The 14,589-nt window shown below is 41.8% G+C and overlaps 2 protein-coding genes across 7 annotated transcripts in view; one reads left to right on the top strand and one right to left on the bottom strand.

The window, feature by feature from the left end:
- The window catches only part of LOC147022108 (ras-associating and dilute domain-containing protein-like), a 48,442-nt gene extending 44,091 nt beyond the window's left edge, over positions 1 to 4,351 (top strand). For both annotated transcript variants that reach the window (XM_085892698.1, XM_085892697.1), the window contains exons 13-14: positions 3,327 to 3,511; positions 3,648 to 4,351. In XM_085892698.1, coding sequence (XP_085748824.1) covers positions 3,327 to 3,511; positions 3,648 to 3,896 — 434 coding nt within the window. In that variant the 3' untranslated portion in view covers positions 3,897 to 4,351. The remainder of the gene's footprint in view (positions 1 to 3,326; positions 3,512 to 3,647) is intronic.
- A 242-nt stretch (positions 4,352 to 4,593) lies between these two features.
- The window catches only part of LOC147022106 (monocyte to macrophage differentiation factor 2-like), a 46,683-nt gene continuing 36,687 nt past the window's right edge, over positions 4,594 to 14,589 (bottom strand). For 4 of the 5 annotated variants that reach the window (XM_085892702.1, XM_085892701.1, XM_085892700.1 and 1 more), the window contains 3 exons: positions 13,696 to 13,797; positions 13,219 to 13,288; positions 4,594 to 9,036 (listed from right to left, as the gene is read on the bottom strand). In XM_085892702.1, coding sequence (XP_085748828.1) covers positions 8,818 to 9,036; positions 13,219 to 13,288; positions 13,696 to 13,797 — 391 coding nt within the window. In that variant the 3' untranslated portion in view covers positions 4,594 to 8,817. The remainder of the gene's footprint in view (positions 9,037 to 13,218; positions 13,289 to 13,695; positions 13,798 to 14,589) is intronic. The other variant, XM_085892703.1, reaches the window with a different exon arrangement.

Genomic DNA, 14,589 nt, shown 5'->3' with positions numbered 1-14,589 from the left:
AAACCAAAATAGAGCACAATATCTCAAATGGTTGTGGAAGCGTGTGCACAAAACATAGTGGACAGTTTGGGTGTGTGACAAGGCCGAATTGCTTTGATTTTGGTGAAGATCTGGGTTTGTGAAGATTTACTAGAATTTGTCAAGTGATTCTTCACCAATGAGAGATGGCACCACAAATGATATATAGCACAATATTTATAAAAGTTTTAGACATGTTGTGACAATACTTGGTGGATAATGTGGGTAGGCGACAAGAATAAGCTGATTCCAATCAGTGGGATTTACAAACAAACTGTTCAGCCTGATGGAGGCACGCCCTCTCCCGAGTCCCGTTCTAGTAATCTCTGCATTGCTGTTGTACTGTTGCCTCGAAGCTTGGGTCCGAATCCTAGCCCAACTGTACACTGTCATCCCGGTGTTTCACAGGCAGGGTGATTCATCAATGTGTGTACCGTCCATCGGATGGACGTTAAACGGGAATCACGTCTACTGCCATTAGTTGGTGGACGTCGAAGATCCCTCAGTGTCCTTCACAAAGAGTAGGCACCCTGAACCTGAACCCTGAAATCATTACAAATTCCTGCCGTAATGTACAGGGGGCACTGCATCAGAGGCACAGCCATGCTCCCAGCAATGATGAAAACCAGCAGGCACAGGCTGCACATGAAATGAATGAACGATTGCTCAAGTTGCTGGAAAGCTGCATTTACTGTTTTGAAAAAAATATTTCTTACTATTTTGAATCAGTCTTTTATTGTGGCTTTATTTTTAATTTAAAGAAGTCAACTCCATGTTTGCTTCTAAATATTGTGTCCCAAACCCATCGCTTTCTGTACCCACCTGTTCCTGGACTCTGTGTCCTTTTCTCCTGACAAGGTGGAGAGCTTGCTGTCAAACTTCGACTCAGATTCTGCAACTTGTCCAGACGGCATCAGCCCACGTGCCCTAAAAACCTACTCTGCTGCTCTTGTTCCCCCTCTCTCTGTTCTATTCACCCTCATTGCTCAAGATAATCTGCCATCTGCTTGGAAATCAGCAAACATTACTGCTCTGCATAAAAAAGGTGCAAAAACAGATCACTGCAACTACAGACCAATCAGCCTTCTCCCAATCATAAGCAAGGTTATGGAATCCATCATCGCTTCAGACATCAAATCCTTCCTCTTCTCCAATGGCTTGATTTCCAATCATCAATTTGGTTTCAGACCAGGTCACTCTACCTTGGATATGCTGCTCCTGCTTTCCCAACAATGGATGGAGGTCCTCAATGCCAAACATGAGATCAGAGCAAAATCCCGAGACTTTCGTGTGCTTTCGATTTGGTCTGGCACCCTGCCCTGCTCACCAAACTCTCTTCCCATGGTATCCAAGGCCGTCTCCACTCATGGCTCGCAGACTTCCTCTCCTGTCGCAGTCAACGTGTGGCCCTAAATGGAGTTTTCTCATCCCCTCTTCATGCCCAGGCTGGAGTTCCTCAAGGCAGTGTTTTTTGGCCCTGTTCGTTGTCTCGTTTTCATCAATGATCTCTCCGACTCTCTGGAAAATCCTCTTTCTTTGCTGATGACTCCACCCTCTGCCGTACCATCTGTCATCGCTCAGATTGGCAAGCTGCAACCGGTGTGACCACTCCTTGGCTTTTTTTCACAATATCTTGGCTATTCATTGTTCTCCTTGGCGTCTTGGGTTTCGATAGGTTTTCTTGGCGTATAGGTTTTCTATTGTCATCGCTTTTCCAAAACCTTGTGAATTCTTGGCTTTTTTCATTGGCTCACCTTGGCATTTATGAAAATGAGGAGTGGTCACACTGGCTGCAACCTCTTCACTCTGCAGATCTGGATAAAATCACAAACTGGTCCAACATGTGGAACATGTCTCACACACTCATTATGTCTCTCCGAAAGGACTGTCTGGAACACCCCCTCCTACTTTCTCAACGATCCTCTTGAAGAAGTTCTTTCATCCAAGCTTCTGGGTCTCACTATCTGCCATGATCTTTCCTGGGAAAGCCACATCTACAAGCTGGCCTCAAAAGCCAGTCGCCGATTGGGCATCTTCCGTCATGCAAAGTCCTTCCCTGGCACACCTGAGGTCCTGACCACGTACAAAGCTTTCATCCACAGCCTTATGGAGTACTGCTCTCCCCTCTGGGCTGGTGCTCCTGCGTCTCACCTTTCTCGGCTTCAGGCTGTGGAAACCAAGGCATTTCGGATCATTGGCATCTCCCGCGATGAAGCTGAGTCTTTGGATCTCTCACTCTCACCGCAGGCAGGTCGTTGGTCTTTCTGTCTTCTTCAGTCTCCTCTCTGGCCTCACCACTGTCTGCTACCTGTCCCACCCATATTTCCACAGGGCACTCAAGGTCCGCCAGCAACCCCCTTCTGGTTAAACTACCAAAATTAAGAATCACTGCTCACCTTCATTGTTTCATTCTCTTTTTCCCTGCCTTTAGAACAAACTCCCACACTCTCTTCAATCCCATTCTTCCCTCCAGGTCTTCAAAACAGCTGTTCACCACCATCTCTTATCTTCCCCCATCCAAAACCATGATCTTTTCTACCCCTGTTAATCTACCCCAAACCCACCTCCTTCAAATTCCCTGCTTTCCATCTTGAAAGTCCCTGTAGTGTCCATCTTGTTTACCCCATGTACCCCACCCCATCCCTCTCTCTTACACAGATCTCCTCATGTGTCTCTGTTCCCCACTGTTTTGTGCTTCCCTCTCCTGCCCCTCGTGTCTCCTGCTCCCCTTGTTGTACGTTATGTGTGTTAGCGCTTATACGAGCCTTGACATTGTGTGCCGAAAAAGAAAGAAAGAAATGTAATTTAAAAGGTTTCATATCGAGTGGGTATAGGGACGTGTTAACCTGATGCTTTGTTTTATAGTCGGGCACTAACAGGCGATGGAGCATTTTTGTGCAAAATATTTTTTTTTACTTTCTTCTTTTCGAAATGATGATACCGAGTGATTGCATCGGACCTTTCACCGGCTCATTCCTCACATTCGCACACTTGCAGTGATACTAGTTTGACTTCCCCCTTGTTACACCTTGCAAAAACAATGTACAATGCAGTAAAATGGCCACTTTTTAAAAAAAAAATCGTTAGAGTGTGTTAATCGTTAATTGTCTGTTTCTCCTGGTGCTGTATTTTTTTAACAGCAAAGTGGAGCATCACTGGAAACACTCATCTACAATGTCGTTTATTTATATGCATGCCATATACAGTGCATTACAGAAAAAATGGTTTACTGCTGTCTAATCAAATGTGGTATGTTTTTGCCAAAGAGAACATTAGCTAATATGAGAGTTGCCGTTGACTTTGCTTAGTGGATATCCTGGTTGGGTTGGAAGATCACACAATGACTCTGAAGTCCCTGGAAGACCAACAATGTCCTGAGACCATGAAGACACCAAGTAATAACTTGATTCGTGCTGCTCGAGGACTATACAGGTTTCTTGAACGTCTCCAGGAGCTTATGGACGATCCTCTTAAGGAAGAAGAATTAGGAATGGTAAGAAAATTGATAAATTAGATCATATCACAATTTGGTTGGATTATGATTTCGGGTAGCTGTGAGAAAATGGTGCTGAGGTATCAGACTTAACTTTGATCTGCTTAGCTCATTTATTTGTGTCTGACGTTTCAAGGTACCAAGACCTCCTCGGAGAGAGAGCAGAGTTTCCTGGCGAGGTCAAAGACAAGATGATTGTGTCCCATCCAGTCTTCGCATGCGTCTTGAAAAACCTTTCCAACGTTTTGGTCGTTTTCCCAGCGTCGAACATTCATCTCGATCCTCATTCCAGCCGCATCGTGGTCGACCATCTGCATCCTCTGGCCTGAGTTTGTTATATGAAGATGATAAGGACCAAAAAAGGTCACCCATTACGAGAATCTAAACAAATCTGATGGCAAATATTCGAGGCCTAAAAGCGCACCCCCAGCGCTCTCGCTGCAGCGGACCCCCGGCGCCCTCGCCCTGGTGAACCCCATCATTCGCCCTTGGAACCCGAGTGAGAAGCTCGCAGCCATGCAAATAAGAGAGGACTTTTACATGACTCTTCCTGTTTGGACAGAATATTGAAACTAGTGCGCCCATCCACACCATGACAGCGAACCAGCGTTAACAAACCCGAGTGTCTTCAATTGTAAATCTCTGCAGCAGGATTAACCAGGAGAGTACATTTGACCTTTCCCGATATATGTGAGTTCTTCACCGGTGCATCAATTACCACCTCGCAGGTGGATGCATGGTATACCAGAACACTGATTGCTGTGTAGACTTACATGTGAAGTACGTAGGCCTCCCTTCTGAGAAACACAGATTGCTTCTTAAATTATAAAATGTATTCATGTTGCAATATGCCTGAGCCACGCGACGTGTTTTCACTTCCACAATGATTACTCTACATTAAAAATTAAATAAAAAAAAACACTTTACTGTACATTTACTGTGATTTAAAGCTTCCACCATACATCTGGATGTGAACGTCGACTGATTTTATCTGCGTATCCTATAGGATTAAAAAAAAATGATTATTAAAGGTCTTTTATGATAGAATATGCTATGGAAAGATGTACAGCCCAGGGGATATGAAGGTTTCTAAATTGTTTATTTTTAACCAAGTACATATTCGATGTCATGGAACACAGCATCATGTTTATGATCTTATTCTGTCAATGGAGATTAAAAACAGTAGTAACTATTTTGTTTGCTCTCAAACCTTCCCTTTTCTTTCACACATGCATGCACTCGGCTTGTTTTGTTATCAAAATAAATTATTGAAAGTAAAAAAAATGTCCTTTCAAATGCATTCTTAAAAAAAAATTAAAAAAATATTCCATTACAGACTCGACAAATAAAAGCCTCTTGGGGATCTTTAAGGCTGTTAAAGATCGGGAAAAGTGCTTCATTTGGAGAGTTGACAAACTTCCATTTGGAATGGATTCATATTAGGATATTTGACCTGGGAGCTAGCACAAAGGCTGAGGCTTTGTGAAAAACACTGAAACCTCCACAAGTGCATAAAGAGCACAAAACCACCCTGGAAAGATGGTTGGTTTTGTTACACCCTTCCCCGTGAGATAACACGAGGGCGAAATAGGCATCGATTAAGAGGAAAGGAAGCTGGGGAGAGAGGAATAGTTGTTTTATCAGTTGTTCATCCATTGTATCAGCCCAAAAGCCAACTCTTGATTTTCATCCAGTAATTATGATGGGGTTTTTGTTTCCACATTCAACCAGTGATATCTTGGCAGAGTTAATCACAGGTAGCTTGCTCCAATACTCTCATGACCAAGACATTGCTGCTAAGGAATGCAATCAAGATTTATTTATTTTTCTTTGAAGATGACTAATAAAGTGATTTGAGCTTTGGCAAGGTTCATGCTTCAGATAGTTCATAAACTGGTTGATTGTGAGAACAAGTGCTCTATAGTGTAAAATATGAACGCACATGAAAAGTTATGGACCCATAAAGAGTAAAACCTCAAAACTGTGAGAGGTAGTTTATGTGGAATGAGTGCACATGCATTCAGAAAGCAATGATAGAGATGCTGAAACGAGTGTTCAGGCGGTCTCCCTTTTCATTTGACACTCAAGTGGAGGAACAGCCATAGAGTAAGGGTATCAAAATGCGCAGAAAGCAAAGCGATATGTCGTACGGTGTGCTCTTGAGCGAGGAACGCACAAGGTCTGCTTATCCATGAACGTTACACTGCAGCAGATAACCCAAGGTACCAAATTCATCGTTTCATTAACAGATATGCAACCAGGGAACTGGCACATCTGCAGACAGGCCTGTATGTTTGGTCAAGCCTTAAGTTAAGAATACTGAACAGGAAATGCAACTTGTTCCTGAACAACTGCCGTCTAAACGGTTGGACAGTTGCAAATTACAGCACCACAATATAGTACAATGAACAGGTCAGATAATACGAATAAAATTGAAGGATTTAAGAACTTCCCCCCCCCCCCACCAAAAATAAACAACAACAAAGGCATGTACATTCAAAATGATTAGTGTCTTCAAACTTTCCACAACTTATTGTAGCTTCTCACTTAACTTGTTTTTTTCCAGATTGGTTAAGGGTCATACATTTATGTGCCATGTAAATTTGGTGCAATATTTGACCCCAGCCTCTCTCCACATCCCCCTCCTTACCCCTTCCCTCACCACACCACATGTTGTCCATGCCTCTTCCCTTTCCTCCTATTTATATCACCCTTGCTTTTTTTCCGATTATTACTTCTCATTTTAGTTCCCAGTCACCCTTCACCTCCCTTTCACCATGGCAGGACAGCCTTGATGTATGCATCCTTTGCCTCTGAGCTGCCTAGCTTGGGTAGGAATCTCAGGGCCCATCTATAAAATGCCACACAGATGTTGCACATGCTGGGTGAGACATCAATGCGTGCACCCTCTCTCGGAAGAAATACCCATCCGTCTGCACTGGCAGTGGACGCTAAAAATCACAAGATGTCTTTGTGATGAGTAAGCAAGTTATCGCTGGCACTGGCTGAATTACAGCTCCAGAAAGACTTGGGCCATAAACGCTCCCCCACCCCTCACCCCCCCTCCCCAGCCCCTTCCTCCCAGGGCGACCCCACAAAAAGATGGGGATAATTGAAACTGTGAAAGAAGAAAAGATTTTTTGCTGACCAATACAATTCAATTTCACCGAAGGAAACTTTTAATTTTGGTATTCCCAATTACAAACAGAATCATGAGTGTGAATGAGTTTTAAAACTCATTCTTGCTTTGTCTTGCAAATACTGGAAAATTTTTTATAATTGCCTCCACCAAAGAAGGTTATGTTTTCACCCTCGTTTGTCTGTCAATGAGCTCGATATCTCAAAAAGCTACCGACAGATCCGGATGAAACTTGGTGGACAGGTTGGGTGCGTGACATGGACAAATTGATTAGATTTTGGTGAACATCTGGATACAGATATGACAACTTTTAAAGTGATTCTTCAACATTGAGTGATCGGGCCAAAAATGATAATATGGCACGATTTCTCAAAAAATTGTGAACGGGTGGGTTATGACAAAACATGGCCCCCTTACCCCCTCACCTCTCACCAATGGGTTATAAACTCACTGTTGCTCTGGAAGAATCGTCAAACTAACCCACCCATCCTTTTCCTTTGGTCATCCACTGGAAGAGGTCGAGTCTCTTGAATATCTAGGCCTCACCATCAGCCATTATCTTTCCTGTGCTGATCACATAATGCTGACCTCCAAAGCCAGCCACAGACTGGACATCCTCGATTGAGCAAAGTCTTTCCTTGGAAAATCAGTGCTCCTCTCAGTGCATAGCTTCATCGAGTAGCCTACTTATTGCTGATGCCCCAGCATCACATCTGTGTCTCCAAGATTCTGTGGAACCTAATGCTCTCAAAATTATTGGAATTTCCTGTGATGAGGCCGAAGCACAGGGTCGGTCTGATGTTCTCATTATCATGGGAAGGTCAGTGGTCTCTGCTTTGTCTCGTTTGTTCTCCAATATTGCTCCCTCTGCTCTGTCCTCCAACCCTCCCAATCTACTCCAGGATGCAGAAGTTATTCCAGTAACTCCCTCCTTGTTAAACTTCCCAAATCCAAGCTGAAAGCACACCCTCAACTCTTTTATTCCTCACTTGTGCCATCTATGGAACCACCTTCCAGAGGGTGTTCTGTCTCATTCTTCGTTTCAGGACCTTGAGGCACCTCCATCTCCTGTCATCCCCATTTCTGTCCCATTATCTTTATTACTCTCATGAACCTATCATAAACCCAACCATCTTACATGCTAGTTTCAGTGTTTCCTCCATTCCTCCCTCTCATATTTTTTCTGTCCATTCATTCCCTTGATGTTTGTCCCACTCTCAGTTCTACCTTGCTTTTCCATGAGCCTTGCTTCTGTTCAGAAAAAAGTTCCCTTGCAAGGAAATTCAACAAAGGAGACCATTAGGCACATAACGTCTGCACAATGGTTGTTGGTGCATGCTCAATCCTTCAAAGAAGCAGTACGTAGCATTTTTACAGTCTTTGCTATGACTCGGACTCGGTCAGGGTTCGAACCCCCAACTTCCCCAGACTCAGAGTGGATATTCTAACCATAACACCACCGACTGATTACTGTGTAGCGTATATCGTTCTTCTTCATTTAAAGTACTTGTTAGCTGTAGAGAGGTTGGTACTTGTTGAAACAGAATGTGAACTCTATTATTACTATATAACTTGATGTGAACATTTAAAAGGAGAATTTATTATTATTTATTATTAAAGACATGCTTTGCAAAATGGTTTTATAGCAGCCAAGCAAGTGCGTTAAGTATAATTCAGATGGGTTTGACCTGTTTGACATTGGCATAGCTCATGATGCTGGGATACCATGTTCTGATTGAATTTGCTGAATTGATTTGTCTACTAATGTCTACACCATGTAAAAGTACAATATTTCTTAATATCCTTTCCCTGCACATGATATGATATATGTAAAAGCTCTTTTATGAGCCTTTGATGATGTAACAATGAATTTTTTTTTCCTGATTTCAAAATAAGACATTTGTTACAATGTTAATCTTACAATGCAGACACACAATTGTTGTAAATAAGCTTTTTTTTTTTTAAAAGATAGTAATATCATGATACCCTTTAGTCAACTTCAGGGCTGGTTGAAGAAGACCAATTGTTGATCATTAATAAAACTGTCATAGCATTCAGTGCTTAGATTCTTAACCCACAGGTTTTTACAAGTGCAGCCACTACCCAGGCAAATATAGTCCAAACATCAAATTATTGAGATTCTCATCGACAAGATTCCCACTCGTGGTCACGGTTCATCCAGCAACCGTAGGCTTGGTGGGAACAGAGCACATGGCTTATACAGGTGTCTCCAGGTGGCATAGTAATGCGTTGCAGCACCTAGAGTTACAAAAACGTGCCAGATAGCGTGTGCAAAAGGCAGGCGCCCATCGCTTTTGAAGAACACGACGCCCAGTGCGTAAAGCAAGCCACCAACTGCGAGCTCCAATACACCATCCTGATCTGGCTGGAAGGAGACGTTGTGGTTAAAGGAGCATTGTGATGATTCTACTTCCTTCAGAGAAGATGGTATAAATTAAAAGTCCAGTGTTCATTTCTCAACGTTACATCAAGTTAGAATTTATTATCCTCACAATGAAAAAAATGGGGGACATTGTAATTGGCTCTGTTTGTCTGTCTGCCTGTCCGTCCGTCATGCTATCCCCTCCTAAACGGTTGTGCAGAAATTCACCAAACTTTGTAGTTATGATCACCACATGGCACAAAGGTGCAAGAGTAATGTATGTTTGGCTCCATAACCTGCGGTGGGGTCAAAAGGTCAAATACCAAAGAATGCAGTTACGAGCTCATTTAAACATTCTTTTAATGAAACTTTGTTTCTGCATTCAACATTGGGGGACTTACGACACTTGTACCAATTTTGGGGATTTAACCCCTGGTTCATGCCCCTGGAAGATTGGGGTCAGAGGAGTCAAAAAAGGAAAGAAATTAACTCAAAATTTGATATCGAGTCATTCCTGGAGGAACGTTTTGCCATCTTTCAACTCTGCTTGTATTGAGGTGGAAAGTGTGAGGATTTGGGACGGCTTGCCATCGATTTCGCTATCCTTTTTTTGTTAACGAATGCAACTCGATGTGTACTGATCCGAGCATATATTTACTGTTATTACATTTTTACATGCTGTTTACAATATGCCAAGTAATGGAAGCGGTATTTTTTTTATTTTTTTTAAATGCAGCTTTTGATGTACAAAAATAATTTATGATATATGCTTTTTATTCGATGACAAATTAAAAATTGAACAACCAGTTGCACCTCACATGGTGGATTTGGACATCCAGCAACCTGGTATTGCCAACATCCATAAATCGAACACCAGAATCGATAAGTAAACGACTTGGGACACACGGTCCATTGCTCGGCGAAGCAAATTGACACGTGCACAAGAAGTGCTCTTTTCATTGCTTGAACCATGAATTATGAGTGCCTTCAAAATGATCTGCAAATTGTTTGAACTTTCAACCTGATCACTCTCACTCAGCTGCAGCTTTAAAAGTTATCACTCTGTTCTGTAATATTGCAATAAGCATTTCCTTCTTTTATCCCAAATTGCTTTTTTGCATTATGAATGATAACCTGAACTGAGAACATATACAGTAGTAGTTCGGCAATCCGGATGAGAAAACTTTCAGACGTGCGATAAGTTGTGCAAAATGCTTTGCATCTGTTCGGTCATAAATGATGCACAAAGAGTGCTTGGGATTGTCAAAAACAAAGTGTGCAGGGAGTGATGTTAAAGTGAAGATAATAATCAAGGGGTGGTTCAAGGCTGATTGAATGCAGGCTTTTAATTGTAAAAGACGTAAAAATGAGCCGCATGCCAAAATATTGTGCAATGATATTGCCTAACCTGAGAAAGTTACACAGGAAGTGACATCAACACTGGTCAAAACATTGTGGGTAAAACCAAGATGGTAATTAACCCACAGTTATATTTGCGGCATTAATTAAGACAGGGTTTTGCAGTCATTAACAGCTGCGGAACATAGGTGCGGCATTAATTAGCTTGTCCACCACGCAATGAAAGATGGCGTTTTGCAATCACTTCTCTCTGTCGTCTGTCTGTCTGTCTGTCTGTCTGTCTCTGTGTGTGTCGATCCAGGATGTAACTTTTTTACCATTTGAGCTTTTTCATCAAATTTTCAACAGCTTAATTTTGTTCATATAATTTTCATTGTATTAATTATTATTATTATTATTATTATTATTATTATTATTATTATTATTATTATTATTATTACCTCCACCACCGAAGGTGGAAGGAGGTTATGTTTTCACCCCTCTCTATCTGTTTGTTTGTCTTGGACAGACTTGGATGAAATTTCGAGGGCAGGTTGGGTGTGTGACAAGGACGAACTGATTAGAATTTGGTGAAGATCCGGATCTGGATCCGGCTACTAGAATTTTTATGGTGATTCTTCACCATTGAGAGATCGGGCCAAAAACGATATATTGCACGATATCTCAAAAAGTTGTGGACGGATTCGGACGAAACTTGGTGGGCATGTTGGGTGTGTGACAAGGACGAATTAGTTCGATTTTGGTGAAGATCCAAATTCAGATCCGGATATGAGAATTTTTTTAATTTTCAAAGTGATTCTTTGCCATTTTGAGAGATTGGACCAACAATGAAACTATATAGCATGATATTTCAAAAATGTATTGGGCCTGTTATGTTCTCGTGGATCAGTCATTGCCGGGTGGAGATATGCGCTCTACCAAGTGCCCTTCTCGTTATTATTATTCTTTGACCCTTTTTTGGCCTTTTTAAACCTTTTTTGTTTTTTACCATCTCACTCGAAAATCAAAAAAAGCAGAAGCCTGGTGCTGGTTTAGCAGTTAGGGTGACTGGCTTGGGATCTTAGGGTCCTGAGTTTGAGTCCCTGTCAGCCATTGAATTAACAGCAGGAAGGGTCGACTCAGCCTGTCATCTTTCTGAGGTCAGCAAAATGAGTACCAGTGTATTGGTAAAAGGGGCAATTAGTGGCATCGCTGCACCCTCTGCCAATGATGCTACCCACAGCTGTGTGCCGCATACAGAGGAGGATCAAGAAGGCTATATTATTTTTTAAACATTTTTTTCTTTGCAACTTTCAGGGGAGGAGCAACACCCCCAAAGGGAGAATATTCCAATTATAATTTTGACATCGTAGGCCATGTGATATCGCAGCCACGTTGGATTAAACGTAAAAAGTTAAAGCATGATATCTCTGAAACCGTTAATCGGAAAAAAATAACATTTGGCACATCTCACTCGACTCCCAATGGGAAATAAGGGATTGTAAGGATGACGTCATCGGTGAAGTGGTAGAGCAGCCATAAATGTTTCAATCAAAATCCTTGTTTACCATTGAGATTCGATGTGAATTGTCCAGGCCGTAACATTTTTACCAATTGAGCTTTTGTCATCGAATCTTCAACAAACCTTGATTATGAACTTGTGGAGAACACAAGTGAATAAAAATGTACAATTCTTTTAACTGTCGTTTTTGTCAAGTTCAGTTGAAGTACAAAGTGGACGTGGGCGAGCTTTGCATTTTCAGATGCTTTCTCGTTTCCTTTTGTGAAGAACATCAAACAAACTTAAATTAATAGGAGACTGTCTGAAGAATTTGGTAAGGCATACCTTTCAGGTAGCTGCTTATTTAAATTGTGTACCAAGTTCAAAGATGGCAATGAATCAGTCAGCGATCGTTACCATTCCCACATGGAATCGATCAACTGCTGTCACCAAAGGAAACCTTAAATGTGTTGAACAGCAAATTTTGGAGTATTGCAAGATTACTATGTATGAAGTTGCAGAACAATGTGTTGGAAGTGTGCAAACAATAATTCATTCTCACTTGAAAATCAAGGCTAGTGCAAGGTGGGTACGGAAGGACTTCATGTTTAATCAAAAGGCAACTCGTGTGGCCAATGCTTGAGAATTCCTGGCACACTAACAGAGGGAGGGAGATCGTGTCCTGTAGAAGATTGTAACTGTTGATTATTTCATGTCAGGCACAAAGTGAGCGAGCACAGAGTGGAGACATGCTTTGTTTTAGGACCTTTATGGATCAGTGTGGAATTCCCTGAACATGGGAAAACCAAAGCATATAGTATTAGAATTTACCTGTTATAAGAGGCAGTGGGACAGACAATAGGCAGACGGTGGCCAGGTATTCTCTCACGGCATGGCTTTGAACAATCATTCTCACCCTTACATGGCAAATATAACCACTACTACTCTACTGAAGATGGGTAGAGAAGTTCCAAATAATCCTCGTTGCAATCCAGACTTGTCATCTTGCAATTTCATCTCTTTGGACCAATCATTCAGAACATATGATTGACATTACGTTTACAAATTATGAAGTCAAAGCACACGTCAAGAAATGGCTGCGTACCAGGAAATGGCTGAAGACTTCAATGTAGATGGCATCAAGGTGCTACCACATCGATGGGATAAGTGTGTATGTTTAGCAGAAAAATACTTTGATAAACAATGAGAAATAGGTGGCATTTCTCATTTTCTTGAATAAAACGTCCACGTTTGAATGGCCCTACTAATTTGTTTGCATTGACTGCAGCACATTATATTCCTTAACAGGCTGGAATAAAGAAAAAGGTTCAGTTGTTTTGGCTTACCATTGATAAAATGACAAGGGCAGGACAAACGGCCATGATGGAGTAAAATAAGAGTTCAAGCATCTTGTGCCTGCAGCGAGGAATGGACACAAAAACATACAAAAATGACCTCCAACTCTCCTCGCAAAAATCCCGAAAAGTTTCAAACAAAAGATTCACAAAGGAGCAACTGAAATATTGAATTCACCACAAGAGAAATGTGTATTTTTTTTAATGGAAGGAAGAAGGGATTGGGATAGTGGTTGGCAGCAGAGCAATTGCAAGAAAGGGGGAGAATTGAGGAGGGAAGAGGTTGAAGGCAAGAGTAGCATCACGGTCAGGTGTAAGATGACAGAAGACAAAAAATACCAGCTACCCATTCTGCAGTGAAATAGAAGGCCCCATGGCTCCATGTTTATGTTATTTAGACTTGCTATGAATTTGATCAAGCTTAAATTGATAAACAGCTTCAAGATCTTCATTTAGACCAGTGCTGACCTTTCATGAAAGTGGTATATGTAAAGACTGCCGACCGCTGCCATCATCCACACGAGCCAACGCATGTGCACCGCCCAGGGCCCAAGCTCCCGCAGGTTCAGCCTGTGCAACATACACACTTGTTGTACATTGTGTACGATGGTGAATAAATATTTTGCACATTTGCTACACATTCTGTATAAATGACTGAACATCTTGCACACTCCCGCGTTCGACATTTTGTACTCGGCTGGACATGTTCAGCACTTGCTGTTTGTACATTCTACATGAAGGCAAAACATTTTTCACAATTGTTGCACATTCGATCTGCATGATGGGTGAACAACTTGCACCATCATGTATTATGTATATTGCACTTGACTGTACGTTGTGACATTCGTTGCACACTGCACATCATGACTGAATGAGTTTCCCACTTGCTGAACATTTTGTTGCCCACTTGAACAACAACTCATTCCTGACAACGGCTAAACATTTTGCAGTCGCTGTGCATTGTACACAAGGGGTGAAGATTTTACACACACACACACACACACACACACACACACACACACACACACACACACACACACACACACACACACACACACACACACACACACACACACACACACACACACACACACACACTTAATTACTTGTACAGTATCGGCTATTCCTAAAATATGACATAATTTGAAGGACTGCTGTAAATGGTGCTAATTTCACAACATCCTAAATTCAACTTTATTTAAGTTTTTAACCTGAAAAATACTTTCCTTACCTGAAGTAAGAAACTTAACCCAAAAGCAATTGTATAGTTCCCCAACTGAACGGATCATCAACTGGGCACTGTTCTTCCCGAGGTTTTGATCCTTTCAGCCCAGAACCTCTCCAAACGGCAGATCCACAACC

The sequence above is a fragment of the Eptatretus burgeri genome, chromosome 8 (assembly GCF_056783735.1).
Source record: "Eptatretus burgeri isolate ZD-2024b chromosome 8, Ebu_testis_v1, whole genome shotgun sequence".
In the NCBI taxonomy this organism is placed as follows: domain Eukaryota; kingdom Metazoa; phylum Chordata; class Myxini; order Myxiniformes; family Myxinidae; genus Eptatretus; species Eptatretus burgeri.
Note: the sequence above shows the minus strand (reverse complement) of the source record. Positions and strands in the feature narration are given on the sequence as shown.